General features: G+C 55.7%; 4 protein-coding genes across 6 annotated transcripts in view; 2 read left to right on the top strand and 2 right to left on the bottom strand.

The window, feature by feature from the left end:
- POLR1C (RNA polymerase I and III subunit C) overlaps positions 1 to 3,112 on the bottom strand; it is a 9,862-nt gene extending 6,750 nt beyond the window's left edge. The window contains exons 1-2 of the mRNA XM_007458269.1: positions 2,991 to 3,112; positions 2,795 to 2,866 (exon numbers count right to left, since the gene is read on the bottom strand). Coding sequence (XP_007458331.1) covers positions 2,795 to 2,866; positions 2,991 to 3,059 — 141 coding nt within the window. The 5' untranslated portion in view covers positions 3,060 to 3,112. The remainder of the gene's footprint in view (positions 1 to 2,794; positions 2,867 to 2,990) is intronic.
- A 72-nt stretch (positions 3,113 to 3,184) lies between these two features.
- On the top strand, positions 3,185 to 7,473 carry YIPF3 (Yip1 domain family member 3). Its single transcript, XM_007458268.1, has 9 exons — positions 3,185 to 3,450; positions 3,922 to 4,119; positions 4,306 to 4,412; positions 5,699 to 5,744; positions 5,882 to 5,974; positions 6,131 to 6,262; positions 6,460 to 6,573; positions 6,772 to 6,895; positions 6,991 to 7,473. Exons 1-9 carry the CDS (start codon positions 3,370 to 3,372, stop codon positions 7,137 to 7,139), a joined length of 1,044 nt encoding a protein of 347 aa, XP_007458330.1. The 5' UTR covers positions 3,185 to 3,369; the 3' UTR covers positions 7,140 to 7,473.
- A 1,601-nt stretch (positions 7,474 to 9,074) lies between these two features.
- LRRC73 (leucine rich repeat containing 73) lies at positions 9,075 to 12,360 on the top strand. 2 transcript variants are annotated; one of them, XM_007458267.1, is made up of 6 exons: positions 9,075 to 9,135; positions 10,405 to 10,565; positions 10,912 to 11,034; positions 11,416 to 11,516; positions 11,657 to 11,879; positions 12,026 to 12,360. In XM_007458267.1, exons 1-6 carry the CDS (start codon positions 9,113 to 9,115, stop codon positions 12,094 to 12,096), a joined length of 702 nt encoding a protein of 233 aa, XP_007458329.1. In that variant the 5' UTR covers positions 9,075 to 9,112; the 3' UTR covers positions 12,097 to 12,360. The 2 variants fall into 2 exon arrangements, with proteins under 2 accessions (XP_007458329.1, XP_007458328.1); XM_007458266.1 differs by lacking the exon at positions 9,075 to 9,135 and adding an exon at positions 9,512 to 9,783 and having other exon boundaries at positions 12,026 to 12,096.
- A 454-nt stretch (positions 12,361 to 12,814) lies between these two features.
- Positions 12,815 to 26,469, bottom strand: part of TJAP1 (tight junction associated protein 1) — a 24,557-nt gene continuing 10,902 nt past the window's right edge. The window contains exons 3-11 of one of the 2 annotated variants that reach the window (XM_007458264.1): positions 20,295 to 20,392; positions 19,506 to 19,631; positions 17,875 to 17,903; positions 16,972 to 17,133; positions 16,697 to 16,763; positions 16,438 to 16,467; positions 15,558 to 15,665; positions 15,373 to 15,456; positions 12,817 to 14,607 (exon numbers count right to left, since the gene is read on the bottom strand). In XM_007458264.1, the coding sequence (XP_007458326.1) occupies positions 13,507 to 14,607; positions 15,373 to 15,456; positions 15,558 to 15,665; positions 16,438 to 16,467; positions 16,697 to 16,763; positions 16,972 to 17,133; positions 17,875 to 17,903; positions 19,506 to 19,604 (1,680 nt within the window). In that variant the 5' untranslated portion in view covers positions 19,605 to 19,631; positions 20,295 to 20,392 and the 3' untranslated portion in view covers positions 12,817 to 13,506. Of the gene's footprint in view, positions 14,608 to 15,372; positions 15,457 to 15,557; positions 15,666 to 16,437; positions 16,468 to 16,696; positions 16,764 to 16,971; positions 17,134 to 17,874; positions 17,904 to 19,505; positions 19,632 to 20,294; positions 20,393 to 26,469 lie in introns of both variants that reach the window. The other variant, XM_007458265.1, reaches the window with a different exon arrangement.

Raw genomic sequence — 26,469 nt, 5'->3', positions numbered from 1 at the left:
ACCCAAAAAAAAAAAAAAAAAAAAAAAAAACTTCATAAATCCAAGGCTAAGTACCTATGGCCACTATTTTCCTCCTGCCCCGTTACACCAGTCCGCCCATAAACTAATTAATATGCTTTGGTGAATCTGGATACCTGTTATCCTCCTCGTGTTCCTTCTTGCTGCTCTGGTAATCCTTTCTGAGCGTTGTCTTGATTCAGCACCTTTACCGGAAAGGGCTCTGCTCTGTCCATGCTGGGTTTAAAAAGGACTGTTTGTTTTTAGCTCACCACTGCTGCTGCCACCACAAAATTGTTATTCATCCTAACCTTTCTCTCCCTCCTTTGGGTGTCTGCATTAGGGGAATAGGAATTTAATGCAACTGTAAATCTTTCAAAAATTACTCATGGTTTAATTCCTTGGGTCTCACTTTTAGGAAAGATCTGCTTACTCTGGCAATATCCAAAGCTTCCAAGGCAGGCTTTCTCTCCGTCTCTCTCTCTCTCTCTCTGAGGAATCCTCTTCCATTAATGTCTTTAAATATAGAAGTTTTATTTAAAATCTTAGATTCCCGAGCTAGGTGGCAATTCCACCACTGTGAAGGATTCTTAGATTCATAAGAAAAGTGGATACATCTGGGCACCACAGGCAGACACATTACTGGTCATGCCCTATATCAAAAAGAAGGATAGAAAAAGAAAAGGCAATCCCCCTACCTGGCCAACGGGGACGAATGGGCAGGGTCCCAGACCCTCTCTCCTTGGAGACATCCAAGGACTAGTAAGGTCACTGAGGGGACGCCTCCAAGGCCTAGGAAGTAGGTAACTGGTAGAAGGCGACGCCCTTGCTGTTACCAAAGCCGAGAGCAAAAATCACAGGATGCCCTGATTTTTGTGCTGTTTTCTTTTCTGTCCACTTTAGGTATAAACACCATAGGAGGTGCCCCTTCAATACCCGAGCAGTCCCTCTTAGGATGCATCCTGAAAAATTGGAAGGAATTCAACGTTGATGAGCTAAAACACAAGAAACTCATCTTTTTCTGCAACACATTTTGGCCTCAATACAAGGGTCAAGGAAACCTGGCTCCAAAATGGCTCTTCAAATTATGATACTATTTCACAACTGGATTTATTTTGCAGGAAACTAGAAAAATAGACTGAGGATCCTCACGTGCAGGCTTTTATGATGCTATACCAAAACCCTTCACTGAAGGAATCATGTCAGATTTGTTTCATTGAACCAAAGAAAAGAGACCAAAATACCCCAGATATTTTAGATGACAACCCCAGCTCCTCCTTCCCTTCCCTGGGATTGGCTAAGGCCTCTCCTTATCTAGATAATGCCCTGATAGTGGGACAATGCATGCTAGGCCAACTAAGTAATCAGAGGAACCTCAGTATAACCATTTATAATCCCATTCCTGAAATAAGACGGCAACTGGACTCATCCTGGCAAAAAAAAGGAGCTGCTATTGGTTTGGCAGCTCCACAGGGCAGGGGGGAGGGGGCTTTGCCTAACACGAGGCAACACTTTATAACCTGTCAGATACTCTGTCTACCCTGGCCAGGACCAGAGGGGACTCACTCTCTAGACTCTGAACATCTCTTAATTCCCTAGCTAATGTGGTGATGGATAATAGACTGGTCTTGGATTATCTCCTAGCTGAGCAGGTAAGGATATGTGCAGTTATCAACAAAACATGTTACACCTACATCAACACCCCTGGCCAGGTGTTACAGTTTTGGAAAGGATAACCCCAGTGCCCACTCCACATGGACTGCAGTCAAAAGGATATAACCAAAGGTACCCTTCGACCTCTGGTTGCATTAATAGTTTTGCTGATTTCTGGCCCCTGCCTTTTTACTTGCTTGTTAAATTTGTTTCCTCCAGGTTGCAACAATTTGACATAAACATGATGGTCATACAGGGACTCCAGCCACTGCCTACTGCTGAGGCCTCTATGGAAATCTTGGGACCCCTTGATCAGAAAGGAGGAAAGTTTCATTCCCAGGGTCAGACAAGGGAAGACAGCGCCTGCCAGCCTGAAGAAGTTACAAAGAATGAGACTTTTGGCCCTGAATAACCCCAAAAGATTTTGGAAAGGAACTCTTTCAGGGTGGAATTGAGGCAGGAAAGACAGGGCTGGACCCAAGGACAGCCTCCTCAAACACAGATTTTAGGCAACAGGCAAAGCCACCTCTCCTTGTTTTGCACTTAATGAGACTGTGAAGCATGGAGGAATGGCCATCAGCAACAAGAGCATAAATTAAACCTTGATTAAACTTCGTGATACCTAAACAGAGAACCCTAACCAGAAAACCCACAGAGCTAGAGCTTGGCGGAGCATGAGCAATAAAAATGCACAGGCTGCGGGTGGCTGCTATACAACCTTCCGCACCTAGCGCTAAGGAAAAATGTAAGGGAAAACAGCTTACAGAAGTGCGGTGGCTTTAAAAGACCAATGCGCAAGAGAAGCTGATGTAACCAGGTGCAATCAAGATCCCACCCCAGGGGTGGTGGTCACAAAACTCCTCGGGTGCGCCCCTCACTTGCGAGGACGCCCTCATTCTTCTCTGAGTACGTACTTTCCCTTCTGCCCCTTAATAAATTGCTTCTTTGTTTCTCTCTACGCCTTAATCTCTGTGTGTGACCTTTCTTGCGTTCCCTGTCCAAATTCTTTTGGACAGGTAGAACAAGAACCTGGACCTTTAATTTAGCCTGAACAGCAACACAAGGACAGCTTCTGAGGCACAGGCTACTCAGACTACAAGGTCCGTTCCCCGTACTCTCTCCGGGCACCTCCAGCTCCACCCACCTTTTCGAAGCGGTCCTGGTCCCAGGCATCATCGTAGCCCGAATAGTTACCGGGAAAGTCGGTGGTATGAACCTAGAGCAGAGAGACGAGCCTGTCCGCGAAGGGGCAGCGAGGCCAAGCCTGTCCCCACTCTGACCCCAACTCATCCCTGTTCCGCTCCCATTTCTCCTCCCGAGCTCAAGGCCACAAGGCTTACATTGCGAACCCCGAACTCTCCTAAAACCACGCTCCTCCGCATTTCCTCCACTGCCTGGGCCGCCGCCATCTTCAACTCCTCCACGTGACTAGGGCACCTAACTGGTGCGTGCGTCCTAGTGGCCCTCCTCCGTCTCCGTGGCAACGCATCACCTCTTGGAATCTTAGCTATCGCGAGACTCTGCCCCGCCTCCGTCCACGTCTCCAGCTACCGGACGTCAGTTTGGGCCAAACATCCGGGTTTCTCTTTTTTGCGTTCCGACAGATCCTCCTTTCTTTCTCGTCCGTGGACCTGTCCCTGCGTTAGGCCCACGTCTCTCCCACTCCTCTTCCGCGCGCGGGACAAGAGCGGGCGTCAGCGACGGGAGCCCTCGAGGGACATGGCAACTCCGGCGGCGCCGGCCGGCGGCGCCCGAAATGGGGCTGGCCCGGAATGGGGAGGGTTCGAAGAAAACATCCAGGTAATATCCCCACGGCTCCGACCGGGGCCTCAGGTCTCTGGGCCCGCTTGCTCTTGCTTTCCGCACAAGTTAGAAGGTCGGTCGGGGTCAGGCATGGCGCGGGGCAGGAGTGGGCTTGGGGGTGGGCGGGATTCACTGGCCAAAACCACACTGTATGCGCACAGCGTTGTTTTGGGGTTGGGAAAGACAAAGGAAATGGGCACTTTCGTAGCCCTTTGGGGGCTTTGGTAGGGAAGGTAGGAGAAAGACGTGTATGGAAGATAGGGAATAGGTTTTCCAGTCTAGAAAAGACAGACAAACAACCAAGGGTTCTGAGAGCAAATGAGGGGGAGAGAATGGCGTGATCTATGGTAATGCCAAGCCATATCCCCTGCAGTGTAAGAACAGAGACCCAAACTCTGTGGTGAACAGAGAAGGACTTAACGGATGGAGCAGAAAGGCACTGCACTTTAGGATCTGTTATCTTCACAGGGTGGGGGCTCAGCTGTGATTGACATGGAGAACATGGATGATACCTCGGGCTCCAGCTTCGAGGACATGGGTGAGCTGCATCAGCGCCTGCGTGAGGAAGAAGTGGATGCTGATGCAGCTGCTGCTGAAGAAGAGGATGGGGAGTTCCTGGGCATGAAGGGCTTTAAAGGACAATTGAGCCGGCAGGTGGCTGATCAGGTAAGCAAGATTGGCTCCCTGACAGGTGGAAAAGTATACCTAGGAGGCCCCTGGTTCTGGAGTTGGTGTTGGTGAAGTTCATCCCGGGTTGTCCAGTTAGAACCATGTAGATATCCAACAAAAAATAAGCAATAGAGCCAAGAGTCTCACAGTACCCTCCCACCCCACCCGTCTTCCTTGCTTCAGATGTGGCAGGCAGGGAAGAGACAAGCCTCCAGGGCCTTCAGCTTGTATGCCAACATCGACATCCTGAGACCCTACTTTGATGTGGAGCCTGCCCAGGTGCGAAGCAGGTGAGGATCCTCCTCCTGACAGAAGCTGCCCCCCCCAACACCTAGTCCTTCATCCAAACTACAAGCGGACACCAAACCCTTAGACTCCCCTCTTCATGACCCCAGCCACATTATACGTCTTACCAGTCACAGAACAGGGCATGGCGATAACACATTGCCTTCCTCCTCTTCCCCATCTAGCAAACTACTCATGTTCCCTCAAAGCTTAGCTCAGATGTCACTTCCTTTGCTCCCCATTGCCAGTTTGTCCTTTCCTGGTGCTCCATTAGAGCTCTGCGCTTTCCTCTAACAGATAACGCTTCAGCAGTGCTGTACTTTCTTATTTCTGGGTCTGTCTCCCCAGAGACCTCCTTTTCAAAAGCAGACTCTGTTTCACATTTTTATTCCCAGCACCAGAACAGTCTCTGAACTAGAATATCGGTACCTAGCTGTTGAATGACTTTTCAAGAGCTGGATTTAATCTTGGTTTCGTTCTTTGCTCATCCTTTAATTCAACCAATGCTTATCAAATACTCATACCACTCAGCAAGTATTTACTGAGCTTTTGCTCTGCGTCAGGCACTACAGTAGTTGTGTCTGATTCAGTGGTGAAGATAGATGGGAGCCTTACCCTGGAGTGCAGCCCTCGAGCACTCATTTGCCATGAAGGGACACGCAGGAGGGACACCTGACCCAGGGTTGGCTGGAGGATTGGACAGGGCAGCTTTCTCAGAGGAAGTAAAATTTAGTCAAGATCCAGGGTATTATTAGGAGCTACCTAGTCACTTAAGAAGTGGGGAAGTTATTGGTACTTTTATTCCTTCTGCCTGGAATTTTCATACCACTTCAAACATATTTTTCAAGAAATTGCTCAGTGGTGCCTGGAGGAATGATAAGCAGGAAGAGGCAGGAGGCACGCTGGTTCCCTCAAGTAACAACTTTCCCTCTAAACCTTTCTCAGGGCTTTACTATCACAGCCTTGAATTTGGGGCATTCTCTGCTGAGGTTTAAAGGGGAGCAGGTCACATAGGTAATGGGGTCCAAGCCCTCTCCCAGGGCCCAGCAGGGCTTTCTAAATTCTCCATGTTGCTGCTGCATCAGTCAGCACAGCATCAGAAGGCTGTACTTCCTGGAAGCATTCAGGGGCAAAAAAGTGATTTCCTCATTCCTCGTCTGTCTTTACCACCCTCTTCTCCCTTTACCAGCCAGCATGTTCTCTTCAGTTAGCAAGATGACTAAGATTCAGGCTTTCCAGAACCTCACAGTCTAGTGCTGCCTCTGCTCTCATCTCTCCTCTCCCCTCCCAGGCTCCTGGAGTCCATGATCCCTATCAAGATGGTCAACTTCCCCCAGGTGAATAGCGGGTAGCATGTTTGGAAGAGCCGGGGGAGGCACTAGGGCAGAGGGTGGGGCCACCACGCAAAGCCTGGGAAGGCATAAACGGAAGAGCCACTGTACCCTCCAGCCTGAATGAGTTGGTATATTGACAGAAAATCGCAGGTGAGCTTTACGGACCTCTCATGCTTGTCTTCACGCTGGTGGCCATCCTTCTCCATGGGATGAAGACGTCCGACACCATTATCGTAAGCAGGACAGAGGACTTTGGGGGGTGGCTGATAGGAGTTGAAAGCTGCCCAAGGAGACGATGGCGGAGTAAGATAGAAGCAGCCCCTGAGGAAGGCCCTGAGTGAGCTGAGACAAGAGGCCTCCCAGGACTAATTAAAGCCTTCACCCCACAGCGGGAGGGCACCCTGATGGGCACAGCCATTGGCACCTGCTTCGGCTACTGGCTGGGCGTCTCGTCCTTCATTTACTTCCTCGCCTACCTGTGCAATGCCCAGATCACCATGCTCCAGATGCTGGCACTGCTGGTAAGGAGTCCAGCATGGTGGTGGGCAAGGGTGATCTTAAAAGAGTAACCAGGCTTTGGTCTGCATCTGTCCTAGGGGCCCCAGGGCCTGGAATGGGGTGAGCTGGCCAATGGACCATTTATTTCTCAGGGTCCCCATGAGGGTCCAGAGGCCAGCCCAGCCTGAGTGATTTTCCTCTCCGCCATCCTCTTTCCTAGGGCTACGGCCTCTTTGGGCACTGCATTGTCCTGTTCATCACCTATAACATCCACCTTCATGCCCTTTTCTACCTCTTCTGGCTGCTGGTGGGTGGGCTGTCCACCCTGCGCATGGTAAGCTTGGCAGGAGGTTTCCAGGGGTGGGCTGTCCTCCGAAGGAGTAGGGAAAACAGCCCAGAGCTCAGGCCCTGTCCCACAAGGGGCTCTGAATGGGAGGGAAGAGCCCAAAGACGGTTCTGCTCTGGCTAAGAGTGGCTTCTCTACACTAGTCACTTGGATCAGGCCCTCTGAACTGTATTCCTGTTGCCCTAGGTGGCAGTGTTGGTGTCACGGACTGTGGGCCCCACACAGCGGCTGCTCCTCTGTGGCACCCTGGCTACCCTGCACATGCTTTTCCTGCTCTATCTGCATTTTGCCTACCACAAGGTGGTAGAGGGTAAGTGACAGGAGGGGTGCGGGGGAGAGGGAGGACAGCTGCCTAAGGGCAGGGCCCTACCAACCCTCACTCACTTTCCATCCTCCTCCTTTCAGGGATCCTGGACACGCTGGAGGGCCCCAACATCCCACCCATGCAGAGAGTCCCCAGAGACATCCCTGCTGTGTTCCCTGCTGCTAGGCTTCCCACCGCTGCGCTCAACGCCACAGCCAAGGCTGTCGCGGTGACCCTGCAGTCACACTGACCCCACCTGAGATCCTTGGCCGGCCCCCTTTCCCCCAGCTGCAAAGTGGAGGAAGACTGAAGGACAGTACTGATGACATGTGTCTCTTTGAGGGGTCTGCAGCTGCCACAGAGCTATAGCCACTTAAGCACCTCCTTGATGCCTGTCGAGCTTCTGAAGGGCACAAGGCCAGGAAGTCCTGGCCAGGACTGCAGGGCTCTGCAGCCAGTGCAGAAAGTGGGTCAGCTCCTCCGAGGTCCTCTCACCACCTACCCCTTCCTTCCTCTTTATCTCTTCCACATTGTCTTGCTAAATATAGACTTGGTAATTAAAATATTGTTTGAAGTCTGGAACTACAGCTACCCGTTCCAGTGGTCCCCCCTGCCACCCTACTTCCTGTACACTTTCCTGTTCTGTCGCTGGTAATGTCACATGCTCACTTCATTATATACCCCTATCCAAGCAGAATGAAAGTGGGACAGCCCAGACTGCATTGAAAGACTGAACATGGAACCTGCCCCCAGGACAGGGAGCACAAGATCCATGCAGCATCAGGGAGGCCTCAAACTCAAGAACCATAAGTCTGATGGAACAGTGTACCTGGCTTAGGTCTGGACTCAGCCTCACTCTTGGGATGCCTATGGAGCAGTGACAACTGGATAAAAACTTCCAGACTCAACACCATGTCATTACAAGGCCCTTATGCACCTGGGCCATTGTGTAGGGATAATTTTTCTGTGGAGGTGCACATTTGAAGCCAGAGTTGGCTTTGCCCTGGTTATACTGGGGCCAGGGGAGCAAAGCTTTCTTCAGGAGTTCCCTCAGTCCTTTCTCTTCAAGAGTGCTATTTACTCTTAAAAGCAATAACCACCCCAAGCACAGCACCATCCTCTCCCACTACCCATTTAATCTGTTCCACTTAAGTCATGTGGTTAATGGAGGGAACAGAATCTTTGACCTCCCTTCACTATGTTTATATTATTCATTTTTAAAAAATTCATTACCCTAGTAAATCTGGGTTAGCGTTTTTCCCTTCTAATAAAGGGGCTAAGAAAGATGTGCCCTTCATTTACGCTATATGATCCTATGTGATGTGAGGCCCCTACACTATCACCAGTGGACAACGTTCTAAGGGCACTGCCTGTATTGTGCAGTGTGCCCTTACTGAAAGCTCTGGCCCACTTTTCACGGCCCCACAGCCACTGCAGCCTGCTCCCCTGGTACCACCCCCCTTCATTTTGGCTACTCCAGTCCCACGGATACTGAGGACGTCAGAGCATCAGCAGTGCCCTAATCACCTGGGAAAGGAACGGCACCAGCGCGTTGCATCTACCTGCGTCTCACCTGCTTCAAGGACCCTTTGGGGTTCCACTGGGCCTGGCAGCTGAGGCCGCCTCCACTGCGAGGCAGCCATCTTGGCGAGGGGCACGCGAGGAATTCCTCGCGGCTGGAATGCCCGCGCACGCGGCACCTCTTGTCGCGGGGGCGAGGCGCGAATTAAAGGGCCCTTGGGCCTTACAAACTGGACGGGGGTGGGGGGCGTCCCTGGGATCCAGGCGAAGGCACCGAGGGGTCTGGCCCTTAGGAACGGGGAAAGACAAGAAAATGAGCAAAAGAACCTTGTAACTGTCTCAAATGCCGTCTCCACGTGATGTGCCTCTATTCTCCCCTCCCTACCCCCTGCCCGTCCCAGGCTTCCACCTGGCCACCTGTTGTATGGCCCTACACCCAGGGGAAGAGCGCCCCCACCGCTCCTGAACATCGGGTGTGCGCAAACCTCGTGTGCCCGCGTGGTCTAGGCCGGGCAGGAGGCGGGGCGAACAGCGATGACGATACCGTTGCCATGGGAACCCGCCGCCCGCTCCTGCGCAGCAGCCTGAGCCCGAGCTGCCGCCCGCCACCCGCTGCCCGCCTGCCGGCCCGCCCGCCTACCCTCCTCGGACTCTCCCTGCGGGGCGGTAGGGGGAGTGGGGCTGGAGGAAGGGAGGGAACAGATGCGGCCTCCGAGCGGAGACCGGTCCCGCGCGTCCTAAGCCGAGGCCCCTGAGCCGGCGCCGTAACCGCGAGGGACGAAGACCAGCGCGGAGCAGCGCCCGCCCGGCCCCGGAACGCGCGCCCCGGCTCGCCGCCCAGACACGGACGGCACGGTCCGCCCCGGCCCCAGTGCCGCGCGGTCTCAGCCCGGCCGGCGACCTCGGCGCCTCCGCAATCCCGGCCGGCTCCCGCGCGGGGCCCGGCGCTCCTCTCCGCCGCCGCCGCCGCCGCCTGTGCCTCTGCCTCCCTCTCTACCCCGCTGCGTCGGCGACCCCACCCCGGACCCCGACCCCGCCCGCGGCCCCGCCAACCTCGGCCGCGGCCCGGGCCCTGGCCCCGGAGGCCCAGCTGTGGCTACGATGCTGCCCAGCTCCATCCAGATATCGGGGGAGCCGCTGTCAGGCGCCGAAGTGCGGGACATCTGCCGCGGCCTGCGCGACAACGCCGTGCGCCTGCTCTCACTGCGCGGCTGCCGTCTCTGCGACCGCGACTTCGGCCGCATCTGCCGGGCCCTGGCCGGGGCCACGTCCCTGGCGCAGCTCAACCTTAACCTGGGCGTCGTGTCCAGCCCCAGCCGCATCAAGCAGCTGGCGGAGGCGCTGCGGACCAACCGCTCCATCCAGTCCCTCTTGTGAGTGCGCTCCCTCTAAAAGGGGTCCCGGGCACCGCACCCCTCCTCGCACTCCCCCTGCCATCTCCTGTACCTCCGCACACCTGGTACCTGTCCTTGCACCAGCCTACCTTCTCACTCCTTATTCACGCACCTCATTCCTCTGCCCATGCCTCCACAACACCCTCCAAGCTCCTGCCTCACCTCCAGACTTTGAACACCAGACCCACCCCAGATGATATAGGATACCCACCCCTTCCTGGCAGGACCCGTGTACCTCCTAACCTAATCACCCGCATTGACTTCTCCGGGGTAGATTGCTCATTACCCAAGAAGGAATACTCCCCTGAGGACTAGATCCCTGCCCCTATGTTCTGTCCAGAACACCACACACACACCCTTTCTCTGTGTTCTGATCTGGATCCCAGTCCCTGCCCCAGAAAAGAAACCGAATTTTCCCCTTCTAATTGCATTATTAAGAATCTAGAATTTTCTTTTTTCCTTCCCAAGGCCTCTCCCAAGTGCTGTGACTGAATGTCCCCCTCAGCTCTACAGCTCACCGTAAGGGAGGGGGCCCCCCTTCCCCCTTACAGTAAGGACTGATGACTGCAGTAACCTCTGCTCTCTGGTCTCAACCCCCAGCCTGCATGGGAGCCCTCTGACAGATGCGGGGCTGGCCTTGCTGAATCCAGCTCTGGCCCTCCACCCTGCCCTCGTGGCTCTGGACCTGGGGGACTGCATGCTGGGTGATGAAGCCATCAACCTCATCTGTGGCCTTCTCCCCCCTGATGGGGCCAAGTCTGGTGAGCAGGGCCTTGCTGAGGGCATGGGCTAGTGTGGCCTTCATGAAAAGCTCAGTGCAGAGGGCAGGGGGCATGGCCTAGAGATGAGGGCTCTGACTGTGTGGGTGAGAATGTTTTTCGAATCCTCTTAGGAGGGAGAAGGATTGGGAGCTGAGCAGGATGGAGACTCAGGAATCCAGGCTGCAGCGGGCAGGAAAGGCATGGGTCGCTAATGTCTCTGGAGCTCTGTGGAGGAGGTGGGGTAGCTCTCAGTCACTAGGGATACCCCAGAGATCCCCAGGTGGGGAATGGGCTTGAGAAAGGCCTGACCCTCTCCATCCTGGCTTCTCGCTATGATGCTGCCCAGGCTTGAAGGAGCTGACGCTGAGCGCCAACCCTGGCATCACCCCTAAGGGCTGGAGCCGCCTCGCCATTGCCGTGGCCCACAGCTCCCAGGTCCGCGTCCTCAATCTGGACTACAACCCCCTGGGTGAGGCTCAAGAAAGCCCCCTTTGATTCTCACCACCCCTCACCCCTGTCCAAGAACCTGGGACCATCAGTTGCCATGGTAACCAGCACACTGGCGGAGGAAAGAAGGGAGGTTCTGGGTGGAAGTAGAGGAGCCACCTGTGTTGAGGACCAGATGACCAACAGGTAGATCAGAGCATCCATCACCGCTCCTGGGCCTGGCTTGCTTCATCCATTCACTCATCAGTCACAATGCTCCCCTCCTGGCCACCTACCAGTTGCCAGCATTTCCTGGCCTGGGGGTGGATTCTAAGGTTGTCAGGGCAGTGGGGAGGCTGTGGGGAGAAAGGGTTAGCAGGCCTGTGAATGCTGGTGAGTGTGTGCACGTGTACTATCTCCCCAGGCGACCATGTGGCAGCGATGCTGGCTGTAGCTGTGGCCTCCAGCCGCACCTTAGAGGTCCTAGACTTGGAGGGTACAGGGCTCACCAACCAGTCAGCTCAGGTGAGAAGTCTTCACGTTTGGGGATGGGCCAGGGGTTGAGGTTAGCCAATGTGTCTGTGGACATACTGAAGGGGTGGCAGGTTGGAGTCCGGAGCTGCCTTAACTGTGTTCATCATTTTCCGTACTCTTCCCCACCACAGACCCTGCTGGACATGGTGGAAAATTACCCCACAGCTTTGCGGAGTCTGGTGTTGGCTGAGAACAGCATTAGCCCGGAGCTGCAGCAGCAGATCTGTGACCTCCTCTCTGAGGGGGAAGAGGAGGAGGAGGTGGCAGGAGGGGCTGGCGACACCCAGGAACGAGAGAGAGGGCGGGAGCCTGCTGCCCACCAGAGGGGCAGTAGCTCCTGGATGTGCCCCAGTGGTAAGAGCCGCAAGGGTTGATCAGAGTCAGGTCTGAAAGAGGCTTGGGACCAGGGAGAGTGGGTGTGAGAAACTTAGGCCACTTCTATTTGTGGTCCCCAGCGGAGGAATGCATGGTGGTCTGAACACCTCTCTGCCCTTCCACAGATCCCAGCTCTCAGATGGTGCTAATGACGTCAGGACTAGGGGACAGTCTGTTGGCTGAGACGGAGATGTGACTCTCCATTCAGGCTTCTGCGCATCATTACATTTGCATCTCCAGCACTTTGCCCCAGATGTCAGGGTCAGGCCCTGGGGCTTAGGAGGGTGGGGGGTTGGTGTGCCTGGGGCTCTGGCAGCTCCTGGCAGCATGGTGGGAGGCTCTGGAAGCTGTGACTAAACAAAATCGTTGGGGGCACTGGAACCCAAGGCAATGCCTCTGGACTTGTTGGCAGCTCTGGCTGCAGCCCGCTGGCTCGGAAGAGATTTTATGAACACGACAACCTGACGTGTGGCTCTGGTCACTGGGGGCTGGCAGCGAGGGAGGAACTGGAATTACCACTAGACATCACTAGGGGGCAGTGCCACCCCACGGCCTAAGCTCCAGGCAGCGTCCACTGGCCCCAAGTGTCTCAAACAGGTCTGGCTCAGGTCTCTGACTTACAGGACCTGGGGTTCTGGGGTGACACCTTACACAGGCCCTGTAAGGATCGTAACTGAGGTAAAGAGCCCCCCCGAGCTGGGCTGGACCCTACCTCAAGGAGAGACTCAGGGGCCCTGCCAGGGTTACTTGAGGTACACCCTCTCCCACCACCTGATGCTCTGTGCCCAGGGAAGCCCCAGGCAGAACAGTGGTAGGGGTCAGTCAGCAGCAAAGACTAGGACGTGATTCGGACTGGGAATACTCAAGAATGGGGAGAATAAGGGCAGAAGGAAGGTCATTAATAGACAAATTAGGCCATACCAGTAAAATAGTTTTATTTAATTTTAAAATAGTTATTGATGTGAAAATTTCCCAAAGCTGGGAGTTAACAGTCTAGAGCCAAGGTTGGGAGTGGGACCAGCATTCACCTAGAACCCCGCTTGAGGGCCCTGAATCCCACCCTCTACTCCCTTCCAGAGGGAGGAAGGAAACAGCTGAGGGGAGCCCTGAGTCAGTCCTCTCCCTCATCCCCCCGAGGGCCTGCTGTGCCAGGCCCTTGAAGGCAACAGCTCGTGCAGAGGATTTCGGGGGGAGAGGGAAACAGGTGAAAACTGAAATTAGAGGTTAATAATCCCAATGACCCTCCTCCCTCCACCCCCCTGCCAGATAAAAATAGAAAACTGGTGGATATGAAAGGAGGATGGAGGATAAACACTGATGTAATAACCCCCTCAGCTCCCCAGAACAGACCAGTTTGGGCCGACTGGAAGAAAGGTCATGAGCCCCAGCTGCATGTTACCTTTGGAGAATAAATATTCCAGGAGGGAAAAACCATGAGGCAAGCTGGTACCAGTTACAGTCAGTGTAGCGAAAGGCCTGGTGTAGCCTGACCCTATCTGCACAGGGCGCAGAGGCCAAGGGCCTGGGCTAGGTGGGGACCCTGAGCTGCGAGGGTTGGGGCACCTTGCAGTCCCCGTGCAGCAGTGGCAGGAAGGCAAGCAGGGCCCTAGTTGAGCAGGTTGCCCTGCTCCTGGGCCTGGGTCAAGCTGTCCTTGCGGTGCAGGTGGTGCACCCCCATCCTCTTGGGGCTGCGCTGGGGGCGGCTGGAGCTGGGGAGTGCCCAGGCCCTGCCCTCAGTGCGAGGAGTGCCAGGCCCCTCCTCTGTGCCACCATCACTGGGCAGCAGGCTCTGGCGCTCCTCCTCAGGGCTGATGGGCAGGTTCAGCTGTTCCTCTTCCTCCTCCCTGGGAAAGCCAGGGTCAGCTTCTGTTGGCAGCAAAAGCCCACTTTCACCGGGTGGGGAAGAAGATGCCTGCACCTCCTCATCTCCACCAGCGGGACCAAAAGCAAAGTGGCGCTGCAGTTCAGGGAGCGCGTCACGTCCAAAGGCTGTGCGCTGGGCCACAGCGGCCGGGGGCGGAGTGCGGTCCACAAATGCCCGCTGCCAGCTGGCCAGCAGGTCCTCCTCGGAGCTGGCGCAGCTGGCTGGGGCACTGAGCCCCGGGGGGGCGGGGCTGGGCTGGTGCTGCGGGGAGGCCTGGGCCGAGGCAGGGCTGCTGGGCACTGGGCTGGGGCGGGCTCGCTCACTGCCCTCCTCCACCAGGCTCAGGGAGATGGCCTGGCGGGTGGCATAAGTGCAGTTGGGCAGGGGGCTGTTGCGGGGAATCCGCACCTTATCCTCAGAGAATTCTATCACCTTGCGGCCAGGATACAGCGGGTGGGGTGGAGACGGGGTGGGGTAGGGGCTCAGCTTCTCAAAGGCCGGCAGGGACATCTCCTCCTCTGGGGAGCCCCACACAGTGCCCAGAGAGCAGCACTCCCCGTTGGGTTGGGGGACGGGGCTTCCCGGAGCTGGGCAGCTGGCTGGGTCACCTGGGTCACTCCCACTCATATCCACGTGCACAAAGACATCCTCAGCCAGGGGGTGCCCGGCGCTGCCTGACTGGGCCGAATTGAGCAGAAGAGACTCCGGCTTCTCCAACACGCGGGCAATGACCGAGGTGGGCACCACAGCCCCTGGGGCCAGGCTGGGGGCAGGCCCCGGGCTGGCAGCCTCGTGACCAGTGTGCAGATGTTTCCTAACCATGTCCTGTAGCTCACAGGGCAGCTGGGGTAAAGGAGCGAGAGAAGGGAAGAGAGACATGAATGAGCCCAGCCTAAGACAGCTTGCTTCAGGGCAAATATGACGGCTGCCACATATAAGGCCCCCCCGTGTGCTGGGTACTTTGCTATCACCTGTTCCGCAGCACACAAAGGTATATCCTCATTTTGCAGATAAATTGAGGCTCGGTAGTGGTAAAATAAGTTGAAGCTTTTGATTAACACAGCCAGGATCTGAACCCAGAACTGGTGCTAAGGCCCACGTGCTGTCAAACGTCTAACTTCCCCATCTCAGCGGTAGATTCTGCCCAAACCAGACACAAGCTTGAGAATCAGTATTGACCAGAAGCCTTAGAAATACCTCCACTCCTTCTGTAGGCCCCATTAACCTTGATCCTGAGCGCTGGGGTCTAGAGTTTGCCCCTTGGAGCAAGGGGCCCTCTCAATTATTCTTATGGCCCATACCTCTGGCAACCCCCTCCTTCCTGCATGGGATCCAGAAATTGAGATCCTCTCTCCCTGTCTCTGTTCCAGAAATACCAACAGGGCCAGTCCCCACTCTGCCCCTAGTGATGGGCCCTTGACAGCGTGCAGGACACCAACCAGCGGCCGAGCTGACTGGCTTCAGAGGACACAGGGAGGCGAGGAGAAGGCAAAGCAGAAAGCAGGGAGCTGAAGATATGAGGACAGGACAGAGAGAGGTGTAGAAACTGGAGTTGGAGGGGTCCTAAAAAGGGCAGACGGGCATTGGCAGGGAGAGTGCCCCACTCACATCAGCGAACTTGTGGTTACGGAAGTGAGACTTGTTGCACTTCAGGAGCTGCACAGCCAGGTTGCAGTCCAGCCGGTACCGCTCCTGCGGACACAGACGCAGTTCAGAGCCCGGCACAGCCCAGGGGAGCAGGGCAGGGCCAGGACATGGCAGCACGGGCAGGGAGGCCCCCGAGGTGACCGTACATTGAGCTCCTCCAGCTTGTTGATGGTGTTCCTGGCGTCCAGCAGCTTGTTGGTCAGCTCCACGATCTCCCAGTCCAGTGTCTTCCTGTCCATCTCAGCCTTCTTGATCTGAGGCACAAGACTCACAGTGAACCCAGCCCACACCCCAGCCAGCCCTTTCTCCCCTCCCCTCCCCCTCTTCCCGGCCCAGAGACACAGGAAGCCACAGGTGCTAGGGCAGCCAAGGCACACAGACAATGGACAGACAGAAGGAGACCAGACACCTCTCCTGTAGTCCAGGCTGGCTGTGGGGAGGGGGCTCTCTGAGCATGACTGACAGCTGCCCAGGCTGGGACAGAGCAGTCTAAAAGCTGCCCGGCCCTGGAGGGCACTCAAGGGGCTCTACACACCAGGCGAGGCAGCTGGTACCTGAGAGGCAAGAAGTGTGCAAACCCAGGGGCTGAAGCCGATGCTGCCTGTGGCTGTTTCCAGGATCAGGTTGGGAAGCAGGAGGAGGTGGGGAGTGGGGCTGCGTGGCTGGGGGTGCCTGTTAGATTATCTAGTTGAGCAGGGAGGGAGCTGCAGGCTCAGAAGCAGTCTTCTGATCTTCAGCTCATGGACTGGGTCCACAGGCCCCCTTCCCCCAAATGGCCAGGGCTTGCTGCCCACTGCAGCCAAGAAGCTGTGAGCATTCAGTGGTGACATCAATCAGTAACTCTGCCCAAGCCAAGAACAGGCTCCCCAGCTGTCCCCCAGGAGGGAGGCACTGACTGCTGAACAGGCCTCACATGAGGAAGAGGAAAGGAGTGGGCAGAGGGCAATGGCCGGGCCCCAGCAATCCCAGATCTCAGCTGAGGAGGAGGCGAGGACAAGGGAAAAAACACACAAACTCAGACGCAACTGCAAAAATCCAGCTGTGGCTAAGAGAGGCCTGAGAGGAGAGTGCAGCAGCAACGGTGGCAGCATGAGGGAAGACGAGGAGAGAAGAGAAACAGTGTGAGCACTAAGACAGTCCTGACTCACAGCACACTGCGGGCCCCTCCCCACCACGGCCCACCCCCTCCCCGAGCCCAGGGCAGGATGGCAGTCCCCTGGCAAGTCCCAGCCCCTGCTATCCTGTGAGCACAGCGCCAGCCAGGCTGCCCTCCTGGACAGATTACCAGCGTATGCAGCTTGTCCTCTAGCTCCTGGTTGGTCCTCTGGGAAGCTGTGTAGCTGTGCTGCAGCCTATAGAGGGACACAAGGCAGACCCCTGGATCAAGATCCTGTTCTTCAGACCCTGCTCAGCCCCTCCTTCATAAGGGATCTTGGGCAAGTGCCCCTCCCAGAACTTCAGTTTTCGCATCAGAATCAGATGATCTCTGAAGCCTCTCCGGGCTCCCTCCTATGAACAGGGAGATGCGTGCATGTGTTTCCCGGCCCCTCGTTCCCACACCTGCGGAACTTGTCCTTAAATTTGTCCAGCTCCTCACGGCTCTGGCCCAGTTCCAGCTCCAGGCAGTCCTGCCCAATCTCCAGCTCGCGCTCCAGGGCCTCAGTGCGCCTGGTGGCCGAGGCCAGGCGCCGGCGAAGCTCCTCATTCTCCTGCTGCAAAAGCCTGGTAGGGTGAGGGGTCAAGGGCAGAGGGGCATCAGAGATAGAAGGGCCACCCTAGAGTTCCAGGATGGATTCAGGAAGGAAGGAGTAGGGGTGACGTGAGAACAGGTAGCTGGGGGCAGGGGACTCCTTGAGATTCAGCCTGAGTCTGGGGCAGCGTATCCCATAGGCCTGCTGGCCCTGAGATCACAGCTTGGCTGGGAGGGGCAGAGGGGATGGGAGAGGACAGTCTGCCCCCCTCACTGCAGAAGAACGAGAAGACAGAATTGCAGGGGCTACAGTTCCCAGTCTGTCTCTGGTTACAGCCCAAGCCAGCCGGCCAGCAAGCCGCCAGCTCCAGTTTCCCCACTGCACAATCAGGCTGCTCCATTATTCATCTTTTAGAAACCCAGCCCAGTGCTGCCCTCCTCTGCAGAGGCCTCATGTAGCTGATAGAAAGGGCTGCAGGGAGGCAGCTGGCACAGGAGGGCCAGGAGCTGGGGAAGGGAGCTTTGGCAAGAGCAGGCCTCTCAGAGCCATCCACCTCCTTGATGCCAGGTCCACTTGGAGCCCGTGGAACAAACCTCTTTTACCAGAAGGAATATCCAAAACTTCAAGCCTCCTCCCAGAGTCCCTAAAACACCCCACCCCAAACTTTACCTCTACCTAATCCAAGGAAAAGCCCAAATGAAACAACAGCCTCGCCTGCAGCTAAGAGGGGCAGAGTTGAGGCAGGGCAGGCTCTCGGGCAGCAGATACTCACTTCATCCTCTCCGTGTCAGTCAGGGGCTCCTGGGCACAAAAGAACAGAAGCTTGAGGCTCAGCTCTGGACCACTGGCCTCCTGCTTGTTCCCCACCCCCTCCAAATAGCCCTGGAAACGGCCATGTCTGAAGCCCAGAGACTCTCACAGCAGAAGTGGGCTGCAGGGCCCCACAGACAGAGGCAATCCAGTAACACCTGGACCAGCCTACTCTCTCCCATGCCAACCAGATTCCAACCCTCACCCTTACCCATACTAGCTCCAACCCCTAGAGCCAACTGCAAATGCTACCTCTCCCAGGGCTAAAGAGAGACTCTCAGCTGTTCACTGGGCTCCTAGTGGGCCCTGCAGGCACAGCCAAGACTTTCCAGAGAAGTGATGAAGCCAGGCGAGCTAGAGTAGGGTTCTGAGCTCTGCCAAAGCCCTTCTGGCCCCCAGGGCAGAATCAGGCCCTCACAGAGGCTTGGGAAGCACAAGCACGTGGGGGAAGAAGAGCCTCTGGGCTAAACCTGACTGAGACAAGTAAAGCGTCTTCTGCTTTCACCCTCCCGCCGCATCCTCCTCAAGCCTCCACGTTGGTCACAAGCCAGAGCTCAGCCAACCGCAAAGCAGAGCAGACCCGTGCTATGACAGGAGGGAACTGTCAAGCAGCATTTGATTGGCCTGACTGCTTCAGGATGCCAATCACAGGCAGGACAATGAGGTGGGTGGCCCAGACCATGGACTTGGGAGCCACTGACACCTGGATTGATCCTGTTGTACCATACACTGGTTATGTTAATCTTGCTGAACCCTAGTGGCCTCATCTACAAAACCAGGGGAATGCCCAGTGGGTGGCACCTAGCACAATACCTGGCCTTTTAATTTAATGTTTCCTGAACTGAAAATGGGCAAGTCATGGATGACATTTCTGCCGTGAATGTGACCAGAGTGGGCCATGGTATGCCTGATGCTCGGCACATGCTGGCCATCTCTCAAGTTCTTTAAATGTGTTTCACACACTGCAACAGGATAGAGACATGGAAGCAAGATGAAAAAACTACAGCACTCGTTTCCTCCTGCAGTAAAGCTGAACGAGGGAGGAAAACCGATCTGGAGAATGCTTTGCAGTTGCCTGAAGAAGCCCTCCTAAGAATCTAATGCAGTTCCGAGCAGGGAGCACGTATTTGATAAGTGTCAGCCAGAAAAAGGAAAGCTGGAGGAGGGCCTGACTTTCAGGGACAGCAAAGAACAGCTAGTCTCGGGGAAGTCGCTGGAGCACTGCTTCCTAATGGCCCCCAGAGGGGCTGCAAGTTGAATGGCTCTGCTCCACCAGTGGAGGACCAGAGTCCTGGCCTCCGGGCAGGTTAGCACCCCTCTATCAGGTGGGCTGCCTCTTGCATGAAAAACAATACTGCATGGGATCACTTCTGCTGAGCTACATGTCCTGGACACATGGACGTGTGTCACAGCTGTCCCCTGTGAGTCTACATGGCTACCACCAGCACTGCTGCAACTGAGAGCCCAAGTGTGTGCCAGCAATGCCACACCATCACCCCAACTGGTGGGACCAGATATGCCCTCAGGACAGCCAGAACCCTGCCTCAGGGGCCTGCATCTGCCAGCCAGGGCAGGGGCACCACTCTTGCTGACCTCCTGCACGAGCTGGGAGCCAGGAACTTCCAGCCGCAGCTCCCGATGCTCAGGTGGTGCCTTCCGGTAGGGTTTCTTAGCAGGGGCTGCACTGGTCATTCTGGGAGGTGAGAGCTCCTCAACCTGCTGAGGGGAACAAGGAAGGAGGCTCAGAGATGTGGCAAGAGGCCTCTGAAATGAGAAAAAAAGAGGACATGTAGGAGCCACCAGGCAGACAGACAGGCCTGGGCTGCTGCTGGGGTCATTCGAAGGGCTGGACTCTGGTGTGTCAGTGCCCATGGGTCAGGGGCATGCTGGATGGGGGCCCGGGTCCGGGGGAACAGATGAGAGGAAGCCAGGGTCCAGGGACTGGGTGCAGGGAGTATGGATTGAGCCCGAGGAGCAGCCCACCCCTTGCCCCTGTGGGCTCGGAAAGCAGCCTCGGAGAAAAAGCTGCTCTCCAAGCACCAGTTTCCTCAACTCTAAACTGGGTTGAGAATGGCACCAATTTCATAGGGTTCTTTTAACGATTATGTAAAGCACTAACAACGGTAGCTGGCACTCAGGAAATGTTCGATAAATGTTAGCTTTAAAAAAAATCGTAACCAGAAAGTAAGGGTTTGAGATGCATTCCCAGCCTGAGCTCCTCCAGGGGGTCACCAAGCTTAAGGGCCCTCAAGGTCAAGCCTCTCTGGCCTCCATCACTCTTTTCACCAGCCCCCACCAAGAGGGGCTGCCTGCCACCGCCTCACCTGCCAGCCTCCCCAGGAGGGAACCCAGTGTGGGGTGCAGGCCTCACCAGGAACATACCGTCCGTCTGTCGGCAGCTCTCTCTGTTCCTCTGTCCGGGAGTCAGCCCTCGGCTCTCCGCATCCCACAGCCCCGCCACTTCCTCTAGCCAATAGCTCCTGAAACCAGAGAAGGGAAGAAAGTGGAAACTAGGTGTCAGCCGCCTGTCAGTACCCGCCAGGGAGAGCTGGACAAGAGTGGAAGCACTGGGCTCCCCATGAAAACTCTGTCCAGGCCCAGAGGAGACACATGTGAGTCTGTGTGTGTGTTCATGGTCTCGGCTTATCACATGCCTGATTCCGGGATATCCTACCTCACATCTGTCCTGTTCATCTCCCGGGCCTCTCAGAGTCTAGAAACAACTAAGAGATTTGGGGCACAAGGGTTGCAGAAGAGAACATCAGGAAAAAGCCTAATAGAGGCTCAAGAAGATGCTGGGGAAAAAAGCTCCTAGGAATGTTTCCAGAAGGACCCCAAACACCTAGTTCTGTGAACAATGGTGGTGAACACACTGTGTGATGAGGAGGGGTAGGTCCAGGTCCAGGAGAAAATCAGAAAAAGGAGCATTTTAGAGCAATGATGGTTCCCAACCAGGGTGATTTTGGTCTCCCCCGCCCCCTCCTCCCCCCACCCCTGATATCTGGCAAACGTCTGAAGACATTTTTGGTTGTCACACCAGTGGTGGGTGGTACTGGCATCTAGTGGGTAGAGGCCAGGGGTGCTCCTAAACATCCTATAAGGCACAATACAGCCTCCCACGACAAAGAATTATCAGCACAAAACGTCAATAGTGCCTAGGCTGCAAAACCCTGTGTAGAAAGCCCCAGTCTGGGGAGCTGAGACGCCTGGCTTCTGGGCTCAGTGCTGCGTCTGACACACAGTGTGGCCCTGGGTAAGTCCTTTCCTCACTGGATAAATCTGTCATCTGCACAGAGGTGGCTGGACTGAGAGACCTCTGAGGTCCCCTCCAGGTTCTTGGGGTTCTGACCTCTCCCCCCACCTGTAATGAGCTGGGCTGCAGCATGGGGGCAGCAGCCACCACAGGGACCAAATGGAGGCAGTAACCTCAGGTGGCCTTCTGGGCATAAACAATCTCGTGGCTGCCATCCACCTCACCAGAGCTGGGGCTGAGGGAAGCCTTGCGGGCTAAAGCGTGTGTTCCTGCTGCTGGGACATGCCCTGGCCACGACTCCTGTCACATTCCAACAGGGCCTGAGGCAGGAGGCACGGTGAGGGGGCGGGGACGGCGGGAAGCAGGAGTGGCCTCCCTCCTCTGTCTGGGCAGCCTGGCCTCTGGTGTGGGGTTCTGGGGCTTGGCAGCAGGCACGAGCCACCACCCCAGCCCTTTGATAGTGAGGCAGAGCGGGTCCCCACAGGGCACTTGCAGCAGGCCGTGTCGGGCTGACTCCACGCGCAGGAATCCGGGCAGGCCTGAAGGGACAGCACATTCCTGAGGTGCAGTCACCCCTACAGGTTCCCCAGGGCTACCCTTCCGGTGGGACCCTGGGTGGGAGCTCCTCTGGCCCGGGGGAAAGGCGCAAAAAGTCCCAAGCCAGCCTGGGCACCTGGGTTCCGATCGTCAGGGGGTCTCAGCGTGGGGGTGTCTATGAGTTACAAAAGAGGAAAGAGCCAGAGCTGCAGGAGTAAGAGATACAGGTAGCCAAGAGCTCCCGGGAAATCCAGAGCTGGCCTCTGCCTTCTCCCCTTCTCTGCGGAGAAGCCAGGTCCCTCCTCCCTTCCCTACTTGCTCCCCACTCAGCTGAGTAGCCCTTTCTCCTTGCAGGCCCCTTTATATATACCCCCTCTATTCTCAGCCTCTTGTCTTCCCTATTGCCAATGCCCACACTGTCCTCTAGGTACTGGGACACCTGTGTGGGCGGTGGGTGGGCAGGGAAGACACTGACAGGCCCAGGTAACTGGTCATCCTACCTGTGAGGAGAGAGAGCAGTCTCACTCCATACCCTGCTGGCTCAGCTCTAGCTATCACATGTCCTACAAGCTCATCCTGCTTCATCTTGACCTCACGGCCCCACAGCACATATTCCCAGGGCTTTCATGGAAAGATAATCTGGCTTGCTGAGGGGACAGACAGTGTGGATGTGGCTGGCAGTGAGATGGATCGTAAGTGCAGGCTCCGACTATGGGATGAATGGTAGTGGTGATGGGAGGTTCTCTCTCCCAGCCAGAGAAAACTCTTTTCATACGTGTCAGAGTCACAGGGAGGGAAACGACTCCCAACTGGGGAAGCAGAAGACAATGCCCACTAGTGAGACAGTCGACCAGGGAGCCTGCAGTGACCCCAACACAAGTCCATGAGGAAAAATCCGTGCCGCCCCCTGCCCCGTGTCCATAAATTCCAGCGCTTGTTGGGGCCCTGGCTCCAACTCCTGAGATCTGCTAAGTGCCCCAGATCCAGCCCATAGGGGACCACAATTCCAGCACTGAACAGGGACTTGATGCGCCTGGCAGGCTGCTGTCCCTGACTGGAAGCACTGCAGGGAAGGTCAGACCCAGGAGTGAGAGCAATGCCAGGTGCACTGCAGAACAAAGTAAGAAGCAGCTGAACAGCAAGTCCACAAGCTGGGAGAAGAGGAAAGATGAGCTGGAAGGCAGCAGAGTGGTCCCTCCAGGAAGACCCAGCTACTAGATGCAGCCTCCACTGGCCAGATCTCCTTCACCTCAAGATTCCCAGGTTGCTTTGGAGTGTTGCGGCCCAAGGAGGACTCCCAATCCCATGTCAAGAAGAAGAGGCCCCCAGGGAAAGCTGGACATCTCAGAATGTGCCATGGGCCACAAGGAGCAAACAAGGCCTTTTGGGTCCTCTTGGCCTCTGGATGCTGAGCTGGCTCCAGGGCACCTCCGAGAAAAGAGTCTTCTAGAAGTTCTAGAAATTGACAGGGAAGAATCCCACTCCCATCCCTCACCACAAACTACCTGAGCTTCAAGGAATTGGAGGCAGATGACTCAGGATGCGGGGTACCAGATCACATGCTGGGTTTGTACTACAAGAACAGCTGTGCTCTGGGAGAAAGGCTGAAGCCTAAGTTAAAACCCCTGGCTGACCCAGTCTGGTCTGCAGCTCCTCGGGCTGGACCTGCAGGCACTGCTGAGGAAGACACCCAGAGCAGCAGTAAACCCTCCCATCTCCTAGAGGTGAGGTGAGAAAAGAAAGCAGCTCGCCTCACTGCCCCCACCCCACCTAACTCCTCCTCCTCCTTCCTCTCCTGCATAGTATTCATTCTTCAGTTACTCAGAATCAGTTCAGAAGACAGACTCAACCCCCTATCTGCTTTAAGGCCTTTCACGTTTGCTCCAAGTAAAACATGAATCCATTGGAGGGTTTTGAACAGAGGGTGACATCATCTGACTAATGTTTTAAAAAAATCCACTCTGGCCACTGTGTTGAGAATAGACAAGAATGAAAGCAAATCAATCACCTAAGACACTGTTTGAGTAATCTACATGAGAGATGACTGTGGCTTGGATCAGAGTGGTAGAAATTGTAGGGGGGGTTGTTGTTGATAGCTTCGTAATTGTCGTGTTGCAATCTGCCAGTCAGCTCAGGCCGCCTGTTACCGCCTGCCCTGCGTGAAATACCTTCTCTCTGATTACAGCCCACGGGGCACAATTAGCTACCTCCAGAGAACAAAGTCTACTTTCATTAGAAATGGGACTCAGCACGCACAGGGAACCTGCACTGTGAACCCGCTGAACAGCTGAGCAGAGCATGTATCAGAGACAGATACAAGGAGCAATGTGTGCCAGGAGCTGGCTGAGCAGTGTCCTTTAATCAAAGGACAAAACATCTGCCAAGCATCTCTCTCAAACCAGGAGATGGGACTCCTACCCACTCCCCTTTGCGGATACGGACAGTGTGGTGGGTATGTGACCTGGGGCCTCCGTCGAGGTCAGGGACACTGCTGGAGGCAAAGTAGGATAAGGAGAAACCTCTTCAGAATTCAGCTTATCTCCAAACCACTATCCTCTCTCCCATTCCCTGCAAACACCCACGGAGGCAACAGCAAAAGGTTCAATTCCAAGAGCCAAGGATGCCCTGTTACTTCCCTCTGTCATCCTTTCTGTGGGTCTGCCCAAGGGCAAAGTCACCAGTGCAGGAGAGGAAGGGAGGTCCCAGCATCCAGCTTTCTCTCTGCTCAGGGCTCAGAGGCTACCCCCTCAACACTGGCCCAGCAGAGGGAGACAGGATTGAATCCAAAATAGGTCTGGCTCTTTGGCTTTTCAAACTCTGCCCTCCCCCACTGGAGGTCTCCTCTAGCTCCCAAGCTCTGCACTACCCTGTCCACTGGCCCAGTTCAGCTGCCTGCCCAGAGACACCACCTGCTTCCCCAGCTCCCCACATCACCCACACTCTCTTCAAGAAATTAGGGTCCCAGTTCCTCTGGGCTCAGACCATTTCTGAACTTACTAATGTCTCTCTGCTCCCAGCCGTCACCGAATCAAGCAAGTGAAGGACCTCAAGGGGCCAATGAACCCAACCTTCTGAATCAGGGAAGGCACACACCTCACCACAAAAACCATTAAAGCTCTTCTTTCGTAATTCACCCAAAGAAAGTCAAATGGACGTTAGCAATCACTGCTGCTTTTAAAAGGAAAGGAAAACGGCCCCTTTTCTGAATACTCCAGCTGTGCTGTATGGTGCCTTAAGCCAGCAGGATATAAATAAATAATAAAAACAAATATGGGCCCTTCCTGAAGCCCCTAATCAACCGCTAAACAGGAACATCTGATCACAGGGACTAGCGCCTCCCCTGCAGAAATCGTCCTCAGCTGTGAGCCCTGATGTAGTCTCTGAACACTACAGGCCTGGAGGAAGCTGTACCTCTCAGGGCAGGACATACTCCTGCCGTACATATCTAGCTGCTTCTCAAGCCTCTGAAATCCAGGCTCTGCCTCCAGCTGAGGCCCAAGAAACACAAACCACCACCCTACAAGGGCCAGCCCTATAACCAGCAGGGGCCCCTGAGATTGCCCACAAGGACCACCCCCCCCCTCCCAGTCAGTATGGCTCCTCTCCACCTCAACTGTCAGTGAACAGCTGCACAGTGAGCCGATCTGACCAAAGCAGGCTGGGTTCAGCCTTCCCCACACCGGGCCCCCAGTTTCCGGCACAGCTGTTCCTGAGATACCTAAGCAAAGCCCTCAGCGATGCTGGGCGCGTGGCAGGCAAGCAGCCAGCAGAGCACAGGTGGGGCCCAGGCAGGCTCTGCTCTGGGCTGATGACAAGGCTGGAAGATGCCAGTCTGTGCCCAGACCAGCCCTGCTGCCCCTCCCCCAGGCAGGCCTGTCACCCCTCGGGGCAAGTTCAACCTCACCCTCTTGGGGCACGCTGCCTGCGGCCCTGACCTGGCCCCCTGCCTGCTCTAAGCAGAACAGACTGACAGGTTTTTAAAAGCCAGAATGGGTGGGAATTGTTGTGCCCCAAAGTCATCCTGAGGCCTCAGAACTAGTGCTGGTGACCTGTGAGAGCTCACCTGGATCCCCACCTGAGCAAATACCTCAAGTCTATCCACCTGGCCTCTCATTCAAGCAAACACTTGACAGGAACAAAGGGGCTGAAGACTACTGATGATGAAGATCCAAGCAAACCAACCCCCACCCAAAGGGAGGGCCAAAAACTCCCCAGGATCATAACCAGCACTTGACCTTAGTCCCCATGCCCTCTCCTAAGGAAGCGCAAAGTGAGGGTGGCCCTGAATCAGCCCTCCACTCCATGCCCCTTCTGCTCTCCTGGTCACAGCCAAGCCACAAACCCCTCCAGCTTGCTACCTCCCTACTCAGGGTCCCTACACATCCGCGCAGCACCTACCCCCTCTCTCATTTACACACTTACACCTCATGGTCGCAGGCAGCTCCCAGCAATCTCCCTCCTGGCTCAAGGGAAACAGAATCCACTTAGAGGACCTCCAGGTCTCAAGTTCCCCCATCCAGCCCAGCCCACCCTGCACTGCCTCCAGAGGCTAGAGACAGTGTCTGTCTACAGAGTTACCCGTGCAGAACACCAGGGAGCCCCGAGCAATCGGCCTTCCTGCTACCTCTGGACCTCCCTTCTCCTTTCCAAGCCTGGAGGGAGGTGGGAGCTTGTCGGGGGCTTCTCCATGGCAAGCTGAGGCCAAGGCCTCTCCTAGGCCCACTGTGGAGTCCAAAGCCAGGTCCTTCACCCTCTGGCTGAGCCGCT

Source organism: Lipotes vexillifer, unplaced genomic scaffold (assembly GCF_000442215.2).
Source record: "Lipotes vexillifer unplaced genomic scaffold, Lipotes_vexillifer_v1.1 scaffold4, whole genome shotgun sequence".
Taxonomy (NCBI): domain Eukaryota; kingdom Metazoa; phylum Chordata; class Mammalia; order Artiodactyla; family Lipotidae; genus Lipotes; species Lipotes vexillifer.
The sequence above is the reverse complement of the archived record's forward strand: the minus strand, read 5'-3'. Positions and strand labels throughout refer to the sequence as shown.

Bases quoted from the DNA above. Each gene is read 5' to 3' on its own strand.
- YIPF3 (XM_007458268.1), top strand. From the start codon at position 3,370: ATGGCAACTCCGGCGGCGCCGGCCGGCGGCGCCCGAAATGGGGCTGGC. The intron at 4,120-4,305 runs GTAAGCAAGATT...TCCTTGCTTCAG, and splicing joins GCCGGCAGGTGGCTGATCAG to ATGTGGCAGGCAGGGAAGAG. The intron at 4,413-5,698 runs GTGAGGATCCTC...CTCCCCTCCCAG, and splicing joins CCTGCCCAGGTGCGAAGCAG to GCTCCTGGAGTCCATGATCC.
- LRRC73 (XM_007458266.1), top strand. From the start codon at position 9,512: ATGCTGCCCAGCTCCATCCAGATATCGGGGGAGCCGCTGTCAGGCGCC. The intron at 9,784-10,404 runs GTGAGTGCGCTC...CTCAACCCCCAG, and splicing joins CGCTCCATCCAGTCCCTCTT to CCTGCATGGGAGCCCTCTGA. The intron at 11,035-11,415 runs GTGAGGCTCAAG...CTATCTCCCCAG, and splicing joins TCTGGACTACAACCCCCTGG to GCGACCATGTGGCAGCGATG.